At 43.9% G+C, this 14254-nt stretch overlaps 1 protein-coding gene and 1 long non-coding RNA gene across 2 annotated transcripts in view; one reads left to right on the forward strand and one right to left on the reverse strand.

The window, feature by feature from the left end:
• SPMAP2L (sperm microtubule associated protein 2 like) overlaps positions 1–12902 on the reverse strand; it is a 79443-nt gene extending 66541 nt beyond the window's left edge. The window contains exon 1 of the mRNA XM_003806491.5: positions 12258–12902. Within this exon, the coding sequence (XP_003806539.2) occupies positions 12258–12888 (631 nt within the window). The 5' untranslated portion in view covers positions 12889–12902. The remainder of the gene's footprint in view (positions 1–12257) is intronic.
• Positions 12903–12943: 41 nt separating this feature from the next.
• LOC134730276 (uncharacterized) overlaps positions 12944–14254 on the forward strand; it is an 83007-nt gene continuing 81696 nt past the window's right edge. Inside the window, exons 1-2 of the long non-coding RNA XR_010111975.1 lie at positions 12944–13065; positions 13572–13601. This is a non-coding gene — a long non-coding RNA (uncharacterized LOC134730276). The remainder of the gene's footprint in view (positions 13066–13571; positions 13602–14254) is intronic.

Raw genomic sequence — 14254 nt, forward strand, 5'->3', positions numbered from 1 at the left:
CTCACGCCTGTAATCCCAGCACTTTGGGAGGCCAAGGTGGGCAGATCACGAGGGCAGGAGGTCGAGACCATCCTGGCTAACACGGTGAAACTCCGTCTCTACTAAAAATACAAAATATTAGCGTGGTGTGGTGGCGGGCGCCTGTAGTCCCAGCTACTCGGGAGGCTGAGGCAGGAGAATGGCGTGAACCCGGGAAGCGGAGCTTTCAGTGAGCCAAGATCGCACCACTGCACTCCAGCCTGGAGACTCCGTCTCAAAAAAAAAAAAAAAAAAAAAGCAAAACATAAACACAAAACGCAATAAACCACATAGTGATTGTATTGTAAAGGTAAAAGTACACGTACAGGATGAATTTTTTTTTTAAAAGTTCCTACTTTTACATGACATGAATGGGTTCTGATGGCTCGTGATAATTTCCAGTGACAACATCAAACACAGGTTCAAAGGGACCCTGTCTTACTCCTAACAAAATAATAGAATCTAATAAAATAATGGTATCTAGGCAGTGAACAAGACTGGTTGTTAAAACCATCTGGTGAAAGGTGGATTGGAACTAACGTTGAGGGATCAGGGCTGACCTCACCTGAACCCACTCATCAATCTTACATTCCCCACAAGTGGGAGAGCCAGAGGCATGCGCCTTACTCAAAGTGTGGTGCTAGAGGAAGAGCACGTTCAGCACCACCTATCAAAGAACCTTGCCAAAAATAATTTATTCTGAGTTGAAGCAAGCCTCTTAATCTGCAATATGGGATATTTTACCGAATTTTCCTGACAAATACATGGTGTTTCTAAAAGGGAGAGAGGACAAGGTCTATTGATGAAGAATAACAGAGACAAACAGACTGCAGGGGAGAAAACATACGTTATTTTCTTCCCCTTTTTAAGATCTTAGTTGAGACACTCTCCTAAAAAAAAAAAAAAGGTAAATTAACAAAAGAAAAACAAGCAGAAGTTTATGAACATGAGCCGTACCCATCATGCAGGAGAGGTCTCAGTTCAAAAGTATTTCTCTCTCAACGCAGTGGTTTGGGGGCTCTGCTTAAATAGAATTTTAACAAAGAGCCATACATGCTATATACAGTGACCAGAGAAAGGAGAAAGCAGTTGTGGTCTTTTTAAAGTCAGGAAAATGTGGGAAGATAGTAAAATCTGTTCCCAGATTTCTCTGTTGCCTGCTAGTGCCTTCTCCAGTAAGGAAGGGTTGATGTCCCCGCCGCCAGGCAAACGGAGCCTGAGGCAGAGCATTCCTCTGCGTTTTCATTGTCTTTTACTTAACATTCATCAGTATTTTGGTTTCCTTCCAGACCTAACTCCCAAATGCAATGTGAGGCTCTTGTTTAAGTCCTAATTTGAACAAATCAACTGTAAAAATATGTTTTTGAGACAATTAGGGAAACATGTATTTAGTGGGCATTAAAGAATAATTGTGGCAGGGCATGACAGCTCATGCCTGTAATCCTAGCACTTTGGGAGGCTGAGGTGGGAGGATCGTTTGAGATCAGGAGTTCAAGACCAGCCTGGGCAACCTAGGAAGACTCCATCTCTATAGAAAAAAGAAAGAAAGAAAGAATAATTGTAAATTTTGTTTGGTGTAATTATGACATGATAATTATGTGGTTTTTTAAAAATCCTTAGCAATTAGAGCTGCATACTGAGGTATTTATGGGTAAAAAGACATGGTATCTGGCAGTTTCTTTAAAACAAATTTGTCCTACAGGATGCCCAAAAATTAGAGTTGGGGGGTGCCTAGATGAAACAAGATTCAAAAACAGTGTTAATTATTGAAACTACGTAATGGGTACATAGGGGTTTATTATAACATTCTCTATTTTGTGTATGTTAAGAAATTTCCATAATAAAAAAATCTTTTACGTTTTCTATCTCAAATAACTTAGAAATAAAAATAATGTGCCCTTAAAAAGTGTATTAAATTACTCAAAAAATGACTCTAGTGATGTCAAATATGCAAGTGAAAAAATTAATAAAACTGTTTTCCATGAAATATGACATTAGGAATAAATATTTCTAAATTATACCATTTATTTTAATATGTTACTTTTATTTTTTAATTTAAATTTTTGTAATACAATTATAAACATTTGTCTATTTTAGCTCTATTTTTTAAAATTTATATATTCAAATTGGCAAAAACATTTAAATGTCGTTATATTCAAGAATATACAGTAACTGCACTTTGGCAATATCTTGTTATATCAAATTAAGCAGTTATATTAAAATATAGACTCTCAACATTTGTTCATAGTGATTGGCCAGTCTAGCCACTTCATTTCACTAGAAAGGAAACAGACACACAGCTATGATGTAACCGAAAGTAAATCACAAGTTTCCTAACTCCTAGTCCAGTGCTCTTCGCAACAGAACCAAGTTTCCTCTTCTACTAAATGTATGCTCCAATTGAAATCCCCAGGATGCAACTGGAGCCATGACTCCTGGGCACAGCAGTGTTCAAACATTGACATTTCTTTGGGGACAGTAGGGAGGAGTTGACACATCCAATCCATCCTCATTGGCTGATTTTCCTGTAGTACAATTCCAGTATCACTTTCTGTCCCCAAAATGTTTCCCAGCCCACTCTTCCAGAGAAAATAGCAGCGGTGCTTCTTTTCTCCCATTTAAGGGGCCTAACCTATCTCGTCAGTAGTTCACAGGCTTTGGACGAACTGATGGGCTTTGGCTGTCTTTCTTTCTTTTCTTTCTTTCTCTCTTTTCTTTCTTTCTCTTTCTTTCTTTTCTTTCTTTCTCTCTCTTTCTCTTTCTTGCTCTCTCTCTCTCTTTCTTTCTTTTTCATTCACCACTGATCAGAAGGTATTATATGGCTTTTGTTTGGTTTTGAGACAGAGTCTCACTCTGTCGCCCAGGCTGCAGTGCAGTGGTGCGATCTCGGCTCACTGCAACCTCTGACTACCGGGTTCAAGCGATTCTCCTGCCTCAGCCTCCTGAGTACCTGGGCTTACAGGCGTGCACCACCACTCCTGGCTAATTTTTGTATTTTTAGCAGAGGCAGGGTTTTGGCATGTTGCCCAGGCTGGTCTTGAACTCCTGACCTCAGGTGACCCAACTGCCTCAGCCTCCCAAAGTGCTGGGATTACAGGCGTGAGCCACCATGCCTGGCCCATGATATGGCTTTGAATGCCGGTCCTCCACTATATGCATGGAGACAACATACCAAGTCTCACATTCTTCATCTGTAAAATGGGGACGCAAATAGTACTTACTTCAAAGGGTTGTCTTAAGGATAAAATGAGATTACATTAAATATTTAAAACACTCAATGAACACAAGCTACTATTAATATGAGCTCAGTAACTCTTGAGTGAATCTAGAAAGTGTTCAGGAATGGCCATATGAATGACTTTTATGCTGACTTTACCCATTCATTTTAAGCTTTGGAACAGAGAAGGATAAAGAAACTTAAATCCCAGTCCAAGGTCATGCAGCTTACCTTTCAGGTAGAAAGACAGACAACAAGCAAGTAAATAACTTCAGATAGTGGTAAGCGCTGGGAAGGAAATAAATCAGTGTGATGTGGCTGGTAAGGCAGAAGGAGGGGGTGCCTACTTTAGGGAGAGAAGTCAGGGCCTTCCTGAAGTAGCATGGTCATGAGACTCTCTCTAAAAAGTTTTCAGACTCTGCTTTAGAAAACACTACATTAAGGCAGGCACGGTGGCTCACACCTGTAACGTCAGCAATTTGGGAGGCTGAGGCAGGCAGATCACTTGAGGTCAGGAGTTTGAGACCAGCCTGGCCAACATGGTGAAACCCTGTCTCTACTAAAAATACAAAAATTAGCTGGGTGTGGTGGTGCAGGCCTGTAATCCCAGCTACTCGGGAGGCTGAGGCAGGAGAATCGCTTGAACCTGGGAGGCAGAGTTTGCAGTGAGCTGAGATTGCACCATTGCACTCCAGCCTTGGCGACAAGAGCAAAACTCCATCTCAAAAAAATAAATAAGTAAAAAATAAAAAGAGGTTATTGTTGCCACTTAACTCAGAAAAATGAAGTGCTTGTCCTGTAGGATACTCCAGTACATTTTACTTTGTATGCTATGGATGTGTTATTGTTGTGGATATATTCAGCCTCCCCAACCACAGAAATAGTTCTTCAAGGAAGGAATCCATGTCTTATTCATCTACAGCTCAGTACCTACACCATAAACATAGTATGTGCTCAATAAAGTTCAGCAATAACAGTGATGATTAGGTGATGATACTATTGTTAGGTGATAGAATAATAGAACCAATTCTATAAATTTTTAGAATTTGGCACACAACCAAAATGCCATGTCTTAGTCATCTTTGCACTCCATAGGACATAGAAGAGTGACTTAGTAGTCGCTCAATAAACGTTGGACGAAAAAAAATCTTATTGAGTGAGTAGAGGCACGGGGATGTGCTAATTATTGCCCAACGTTTACACCACTTTTTGTAAATATTATATAAATATACTTAGTGTTTGTTGAGCTTTACTAAAGGAATTAATGTAAAGACTTACTGGAATTGACAAGGAAAATCTAGAAGACAAATTGAGAAGGTAGAAGGCTTTAAAGTAGTCTTTTCTTTTGTTTTGCTTTTTTGAGACGGAGTCTTGCTCTGTTGCCCAGGCTGGAGTACAGTGGCATGATCTTGGCTCACTGCAACCTCCACCTCCCAGATTCAAGTGATTCTCCTACCTCAGCCTCCAGAGTAGCTGGGATTACAGTCACATGCCACCATGCCTAGCTAATTTTTATATTTTTAGTAGAGCTTGGGTTTCACCATGTTGGCCAGGCTGGTCTTGAACTCCTGATCTCAGGTGATCCGCCTGCTTAGGCCTCCCAAACCATTACAGGCGTGAGCCACCATGCCCGGCCTAAAATAATGTTTTCTAAAGCAAAGTCTGAAAACTTTTTAGAGAAAGTCTCATGACCATGTGACTTCAGGAAGGCTGCTTTAGGTAGCATGGACAGGAAAAGCCCTACAAAAGATTAGCTTTCTCACCTCTTAAAAACAGGCTGAGACCCAGTAATAGAAATTAGCCATGAGAGAATCCTGGGAAAACAATAGGCATGCCAGGTAGAGAGAACCACAGATGCAGACTCTGAAGCAGGGCAAGTATAGGGGTTCACCTTTTGGAGGAATAGAAAGGAAGCCAGTATGACTGAGACCAAGTGAGCATGAGGGCGAGTGGTAGGGGATGTCAGAGACCCCGTGGAGCTCTACACACTGCTGCAGGAAGCTTGGATTTATTGTAAGAGCAATGAGACGCCACAGGAAGGACTATAAGGGAAAGACATGATCTGATTCATTTTAAAAATACCCACTCTGGCTGCGGTAGAAATGGGGCTGCAGGGGACAAGAGTAGACACAGGCAGACTTGTCAGGAAACTCATGTAGAAATCCAGGTGAAGCTGGCCGCGGTGGCTCACGCCTGTAATCCCAGCACTTTGGGGGGCCGAGGCGGGGCAGATCACAAGGTCAGGAGATCAAGACCATCCTGGCTAACATGGTGAAACCCCGTCTCTACTAAAAATACAAAAAAATTAGCCGGGCATGGTGGCGGGCACCTGTAGTCCCAGCTACTCGGGAGGCTGAGGCAGGAGAATGGCGTGAACCTGGGAGGCGGAGCTTGTAGTGAGCCGAGATCGCGCACCACTGCACTCCAGCCTGGGCGACAGAGCGAGACTCGTCTCAAAAAAAAAAAAAAAAAAAAGAAAGAAAGAAAAGAAATCCAGGTGAGAAGTGACCACAACTGGACAACTGGAGTGAGTGTGTTAGCAGCAGAAATGAATAAATTCAGGAAATATTCTTGAGATAAAACTGATAGAACTTTCATTGGGTGCATTGTACTTGAAGGTGAGGCAAGAAGAATAGATTTTCTTTAGCTTGAGCAACTTCAAGATATTTTCTCAGATGGGGGAGACTGAAGGAAGAACAAGGCTGGAAGGGAAATCAGGACTTCTGTTTGAAAAAGTATAGTCAATTTGAGAAGCATATGATACATGCAAATGGAGATGTCCAGGAGGCAGTTGAATATGTAAGTGTCAGACTCAGAGAAGAGAGAGAATATAAAAATTTAGAAGGCAGCAGCATAGAAATGCTAAACTCTTGAGTGAGTGTGGTTATGACCACCTAGGGGTAAAAGTGTAAATATTTTTTAAAGGAGTCAGGACAGAGCCTGCTAGAATTCAAGAATTCAGAGAGGGTTCAGCAAAGGAGCCTGAGAAGGAGAAACAGTCAGGTGGATGCTAAACTAGGAGACTATGGTGTCACAGAGGCCACGAGAAGGGAGTAGCCAGTTGTGTTAGATGCTGCCAAGAGGTTTAATGAGATAATAATACTAACACATTGGCTGGGCGTGGTGGCTCATGCCTGTAATCCCAGCACTTTGTGAGGCTGAGGTAAGCGGATCACCTAAGGTCAGGAGTTCAAGACCAGCCTGGCCAACATGGTGAAACCCTGTCTCTACTAAAAATACAAAAATTAGCCAGGCATGGTGGCGCATACTTGTAATCCCAGCTACTCTGGAGGCTGAGACTGGAGAATCGCTTGAACCCAGGAGGCGGACTTTGCAGTGAGCCAAGATCATGCCACTGCACTCCAGCTTGGGAAACACAGCAAGCCTCCATCTCAAAATAGTAATAATAATAATAATAACACTACAACACTACTACTACTACTAGCTAACATCTACTGAGCACTTACAATGTACCACATCTGTTCTAAGACCTTTATGGGTATTAACTCTGAGTCTTTTTGACAATGCTAACGATAGAGAAGAAACCATTGGATTTGGTAACACAGCGGTCAAATGAAGAGATCTTTCATTCAACAACAATTAATTCCTGACTTGTTCCAGGCAAGCTTGAGGCACTAAGGATGAAAGACAAAGGTCCTGCTTCCATAAGAGCTTAATGTAAACAAGTAAACAAATAGATATATCATGCAGTCCGATAAGTGTCTCAAAGAAAATGAGCAGGCCAAATAATGCTGTTTTTGGTACCCCATGAAAAGGAGATGACAAGTTATTTGAAAGAAGAGTGCCCTGGCAGAGGAGAAAGCAAGTGAAATGATCCTGAGCTCGGAGCAAGGATGCCCATGTGCCTGCAGAGCAAAAACCGACAGGGGAGTAGTAGGACATGATGTCATGGACATATCAGGTCAAGTTCAAGGTGAGGTTAGTGACAGGCTCAGATCAAGTGGGGCCTTGTAGGCCTGCTAAGGACTTTAGAGCAGGGGTTCCCAACCCCCGGGCTGTGGACTGGTTTTGTCTGTGGCCTGTTAGGAGCCAGGCTACACAGCAGGAGGTGAGTGGCAGGCGAGCAGGCATTACAGCCTGAACTCCGCCTCCTGTCAGATCAGTGGTGGCATTACATTCTCACAGAAACAAACCCTATCGTGAACTGCGCATACGCATGTGAGGGATCTAGCTTGCTGGGTCCTTATGAGAATCTAACTAATGCTTGATAGATTGATCTGAAGTGGAACAGTTCCCCCCCACCCCTTGAAAAAATTGTCTTCCACGAAACCCGTCCCTGGTGCCAAAAAGGTTGGGGATCCCTGCCTTAGAGGTGAGAACCCTACCTGAGGTGAGAACCCATTCTGGAGGGTTGAGAGCAAGAGAACTGCATATAATTTATGTTCTAAGGGACTTCTGTGACCAGTGTAGGTATAATGAACCGGGGATGGTGCAAGACAAGAACCCAGCTGGAGGCTACTGCAGTGGACCTGTAGCAGGACGAGGCACAGACAAAACCCCTCAGACACTGAGTAAAAGAAGGAAGGGCTTTATTCGGCCGGGAGCATCAGCAAGACTCATGTCTCAAAAACTGAGCTCCCCGAGTGAGCAATTCCTGTCCCTCTTAAGGGCTTACAACTCTAAGGGGGTCCGCATGACAGGGTCATGATCGATTGAGCAAGCATCACTGGGGGCTGCATGCACCAGTAATTAGAACAGAACAGAACAGGACAGGGATTTTCACAGTGCTTTTCCATACAATGTATGTAATCTATAGATAACATAACCAATTAGGTCAGGGGTCGATCTTTAATGACCAGGCCCAGGGTGTGGTGCTGGGCTGTCTGCCTGTGGATTTCATTTCTGCCTTTTAGTTTTTACTTCTTCTTTCTTTGGAGGCAGAAATTGGGCATAAGACAATATGCGTGGTGGTCTCCTCCCTTAGACCAGGCAAGAGATGATAGTGGCTTACAAAGATGATGACATTTTAAATGTTAAGAAATGGCATAGTCAGGATATAGCTCAAAGTTACAATTTGCTAATGGTTTAAAGTCTGAGTGTAAGAGAAAAACAGGCGTCAAGAATGATGCTAAGGTTTTTAGGCACCTGGATAAATAAATGGTGGTGCCATTTGCTGAAATGGGAAACAATGAGGGAAGAGCACATATGGGTGTTGTAGGAAGACTTCATTGGTGGGCACATTATGGTTTTTTTGTTGTTGTTGTTGTTTGTTGTTGTTGTTGTTGTTGAGATGGAGTTTCACTCTTGTTGTGCAGGCTGGATTGCAATGGTGCAATCTTGGCTCACTGCAACCTCCACCTCCCGGGTTCAAGCGATTCTCCTGCCTTAGCCTCCCGAGTAGCTGGGATTACAGGCATGCGCCACCACGCCTAGCTATTTTTTTTTTGTATTTTTAGCAGAGACGGGGTTTCACCATGTTGGCGAGGCTGGTCTCGAACCCCTGACCTCAGGTAATTCACCCACCTGAGCCTCCCAAAGTGCTGGGATTACAGGCGTAAGCCACCGCACCCAGCCCACCTTATGTTTTACATGCCAAATTGATATTCAAGCGGGGATGATAAATCAACGACTGGTTATAAAATTTGAGTTTAGGGGAAAAACTGAGGCTAGAGATAATTTGGGAAGTTACCAGAATATAGTTAAGGCCATGGAACTGATGACCTAACCCAGGGAATAAGGAAAGTTCTAGAAGAATGAATCTGAGAGGACTAAGCCATTGGTCACTTCAACCTAAAGGCTGGGAAGAGGAGGATTCAGCAAAGGAAACTGACTAAAGAACAATCAGTGAGGTACAACAACAGAGGTAGAGGCATCCCAGAAGTCAAGTAAAGAAGACTTCTAAGAAAATAAGAGGTTAATGTGTCAGATGAGTAAGATGAAGATGAAGAATTAGCCATTGAATTTCACAAGGCAGCGATCATTGTGACCTCAACAAAAGCCACTGCAGCTAAGTGGAGGGGATGAAAATTTAAGTGGTTCTCTAGAGAAGGGGGAAAAGGGGGGAAAGAGGACATGGAGATGATGACTTGCAGGCAATTCAATTGAGAAATTTTTCCTCTAAAGCAGAGCAAAGAAATCATGGTACCTGGATGGGCACACGGGGTTCAGGGAAGGTTTGGGGTTTCTTAAAGATAAGAGTTATTGTGCATTTTGCTGTTGTCGTTGTTGTTGTTTGGTTAGTTGGTTTTAGTTTTTGTTTTTGTTCTTCAGACAGAGTCTTGTTCTGCTTCCCAGGCTGGAGTACAGTGGCATGATCATATCTCACTGTAGCCTCAAACTGCTGAGTCTGAGGTGATGCTCCTGCCTCAGTCTACCAGTAACTGGGACTACAGGTATGTGCCACCATGCGTGATTAATAATTTTTTTTTTTTTTTTTTTTTTTTTTGTAGAAAGGAGGTCTCACTATGTTGCTCAGGCTGATTTTGAATTCCAGCCTCAAGTGATCCTTCCACCTTGGCCTCTCAAAGTGCTGGGATTACAGGTGTGAGGCACCGCACCCAGTCCATTGCACATGTTTGTATCCTGATGGGAATGATCCAGTAGAGGAGGAATACAATGATGCAGGAGAGAGAGGCTAATTTTAGGAGCAAAGAGCTTAAAGAAGTTAGATGGGATTGAAATCCAACATATAGATTGAGGGAAAGGCCTTTAATAGGAGCAAGGACAGTTCATCCATTATTAACAGGAAAAAATGTAGAGTACATACGTATAGATGCTGGTATTTTGGTGGATTTCATGGTGGAAAGATATGAAGATCTTTCAGAATTTCTTCTATTTTCAGTGAAGAAAAAAGTGAAATCATCGGCTAAGAGCGAGGAGGAAAGGATGCATAAGGTTGAGGAATAAGAGCACTCACCATAATTTCTGGGACAGCTGGAAAATAAATTGACTGTGGAAATACAGTATGACTGGCAAGCAGCACTGAGAGCCCACTTGAAGTTCAGGGGCATGGATTTAAAGGTCAGTTATCATAGTTGGCATAGTTGTTTGCCTTTCTCTTGCCATTATCTGTTATTCCAAGTGCAGGCAAGGGTTGGATTTAACAAGGCAAGAATGACAGAGGGAGAAAGAATCAAGGCAGTGATTCCATTGTTGGTCCATGGAATATAAGGTGAGGAGAGACAGCAGGACATAAGATAGTGATATATAATGAAAAGTTAGTAGGATCAATGGATTTGAAGTCCCTTAAGCTGAAAATTTGATAGGGGGGTTCATGGAGGAGTGAGCTGGAAAGCTAAGACATGGTTAGAGATTAGAGTGCTTGAAATAGTCTGGAAATGGTAGAGCAGTTAACAATGGCTTTGATAGTGGGTGCCTACGATGGGGTGAAGGACGAGATCTTTCCAAGTGAGGAGGTCAGAGAACTGAGAAGCCAAATGGATCATCCAAGTGGATATGAAATCTCTATGCATGATGATAGGAGTGGCGGCAGAGAGAAAAGCAGTAAACTAGAGCAGTTTTGGGAGAGTAGAGGAAAGAAGCCTAACCAAATGTGTTGAGAATGAGAGGTGAAGAAATTGAGTCAGTGAGTATAGACAACTCTTTTGACAAGTTCTGCAATGAAGAACAACAGAGAAATGGGGGTGATGCTGGTGGAAGGGGAGAGTCTGAAAATGACATGGGGTCAAGAGTTATTTCAAGATGGAAGATTCTAGAATATGTGTATGATGGTACTGATTAATTAGGGAGAAATTGATGCTGTAGAAGAGACAGGATAACTGCAGGAAGAAAGTTCTTCAGGAAATGAGAGTGGTACCTAAAGCATAAGTGAAGGATTTTGCCTTTCATTAAAAAAAAAAGGCACAATTCTTCCCTGAAATATGAGAAAAGGCAGAATTCATGGGTACAGATGCGGGTAAAGCAATAGATCTATCGTAAGAAAATAAGGGATTTCATGATTGATCACTTCTATTTTCTCAATAAAGAATGGGGCAAAGTCTTCAGCTGGGTGAGGGGGTCAAAGGTGTGAAGTTTAGAGGAGAGTAAGGCAGTTAGTCATCTTCAGAGACTGGGAAAACTAACTTACTAAGGGAATAAAGTGAGCTTGCCAGGCAGTGCCAAGTGACCAATTGAGATGAAATTGAAATAAACCAGACAGTATGACTGTGCAATTTTGCACAGCAAGAGTCAACTGCTGAGGTGTAAGAAGCGAGTAGATGGACGGCTGGGTTTAATCAGGGTTGAGGTTTTGTCAGAAGTATGATGGATAACCAGAGAGCCAATGGAATGGTGGAAGACATAAGGGAGCAACTGCAATGGCAGACCATGGAATCGAGGCTGGGTAAGGAGCAGTCAGTGAGAACATAAGATAAAAATTGGTTTCCCAAAAGATTGGCGGTCCAATGAGGACAAATAATTGCTTTGGGTTGGGTCATTAGTGAGGGGTCATAAATGAGCGAGTGGGGGCAGAGCAAGGATGTTTATACCCAAGTCCCATCTGCTCTGTTACCTTGTGAAGGTGGTGAGGACTGAGCATATCATGAGCACTTTGTAGATGCATACACTTTGAATACTTGCTCAATGAATGCTTTGTTTCCACATGTGACCATATGCCAAACACTGACGAAAATATCCTCCCTTCAAGGATCACTCTCTTTAGTTAAAGAGAAAGATGAATGGTGAAATACAAGATCTTAAGTGCTCTAATAAGGGTAACATTCAAAGTGCAACCCAGAGGGATGCAATGACTTAACTGTAGAGGCGAATGAAGAAGGGCTTCAAAAGGAGGTAACAATAGCTCATTAGGTGGCAGTGGAAGAGGAGAGATTCAGTTTCTCTCATTATCAGGGTGTCAGTTTCCCATATGAGTCCCTTGAAACCCAAGGGCTGATGACTGCGAAGCAACAGGTAAATGACACGAGTTCTTTTCAATATGGCAAGCTCTTGCATGCAAACCTCCACCTTAGGACCCCCGGTTCTACATGGGGCGTGGGTGCTCAGCGCGTGGGGAATGAGGGGAAGGGAGAAGCAGGAGAGGGGACGAGGGAAGGGGAACACCTACCACCCAGGAAAGACAGCTGAGGCCGTGGCGGGGCTCTGGTGATCAGAGAGGGGGAGATCATTACTGCGGCGCTGGGAAGCAACTCGGTTTCCTTGGCCTCGCGGGACTTGCGGGGCTCACGGGTGTGGCGGAGCTGGCGGGGTTCACGGGCCTTGAGGAGTTTGGGGGCTGCATGGGGCCCAAGGAGTTCGTAAGATGCATAGGAGTCCCGGGGCTTGTGGGGCGCATAGGGAGCGTGGGGCTCATAGGACTCGTGAGGCTCATCACATTCCTCGGACTCGTCTCGCTGGTCTTGCTCCTTGACCTCCTCGGGTTCCTCGGGATTCTCGTGTTTCTCGGGATCCTCGGACTCCTCAAGCTCTCTGTGAGTGTCCAGAATCCTGAGCACAATGGGCTTCTGGAAGACTTCGGAGCAAGTGGATATTTCTGTTGAGACCGGCCCATCGGTCACCTCGGACGGCGCAGATGAACTTAGAAACTCTTGGTTCTCCATTCGCGCCAGAAGCTTCTGTCGCGCGCGGGGCTCACCCTCCCGACTGGTTGCCCAGGCGCAGTTTGCTTTCTGCGCGATACGATAAGGGTTGCCGGGGCCCCCCGCGCCCAGCCCCGCCCCGAGCCCCGCCCCAGCCATACACAGCCCCGCCCCGGTCTAGCCCCCGAGCCCCGCCCTAGTCCCACACAGCCCCGCCCCGGCCGGACTCAGCCACATCTCACTCCGCCTTCCTGCGCGTTGTACGGTTGCCAAGGGGACGCACCACTCACCAGGACCTTCTGGGCGCATCCGGGGACGGAGAAAAGCCAGAGACAGGTCGGTGGAGATAGGAGACGAGATGCTGACCCTGTTCCCCGTGTCCAGAGCAAGGATTCTCGCCTGCTGTCGTTCGCGGAGGCCCTGGGGTAGAACATGTCAGTTTCTAATCTAGTTAGGGCGCCCCTCAGACCCCAGAGGCAATCTATATAGAGCTTGTGCCCAGAGGTTCCTGGACACAATCTCTATACGGGCTTTTGTCCCCTAATCATGCTGGGAGAGGATGCTGAGACTGATAATATTCTAAGGCCCTCAGTTACTAACACTGATTTCCATCAATTTCTAGTTAAATGCACGACCATCAGAATGGAGCGGGGGCGGGGGGCGGGGGGTGCGGGGGAGGTGGATCCACCAGTGCGACATTTGACATAAGCTTACATTCAAGAAGAGTCTCAAACTTGAATGTTTTACTTTATCTCCACATGAAGTTCTATACACAGTCACAAAGAAACACTGACTGGATTAAAAGAAAAATACATTCATGTACATCTTGTGTCTCATTACAGGGCTCACTATCTACTGAAGCATGCTATCAGGTACTTTTTATAAAGGGCTGTAATTATCTTGTGAACAGTACAACTGTGTGCTGTGTTCTGTGGGTGCGTCCATTAATTTGTTAACTGTGGTATCTTTTAAATATACCACACTTCTTGTAACCCTGTTTTTGGCATCCTCTCTTTTTTATCACTTATTATACCAAGAGACTTTAAAAACAGGTGGCCTGGCCGTCTCTCAATCCTTGAGGAGTGCTTTCAGCTAATTTTCATGGTGGTGACAGTGTGATAGAGGGGAATAGAAGTGGTGGAGTTTTACTGATGTGTTTATTTTCAAGGGAAGGGACTAGAGGTGTTAAGGAATAAGTTGTCTGTTAAAATATTTAGTAAACCCAAGTACCCCTTTTGCTCGTTACTGGGTATTCCTTGTATGTACTTAGTCTCATAGATGCTAAGAAAAGTTAGAAGAGAAATATTTTGGATTGTGAATGTTATCTGGAATGGAACTAGAAGATTCATTCTAGCATGTGCGTATATGAATCGGAATCTCCTTCAACCTTACTTTGATATAGATGTGTGTAATATTGTATGGAAGTTCAGGAAATATCCCCCAGAACTTGGAAGGAGAAATAAAGCTACTCTCAGAGAGTTTTAACTCAACCTTTAAACCAATCAGGGAGGAGTTATGTAAATCC

Source organism: Pan paniscus, chromosome 3 (assembly GCF_029289425.2).
Source record: "Pan paniscus chromosome 3, NHGRI_mPanPan1-v2.0_pri, whole genome shotgun sequence".
Taxonomy (NCBI): domain Eukaryota; kingdom Metazoa; phylum Chordata; class Mammalia; order Primates; family Hominidae; genus Pan; species Pan paniscus.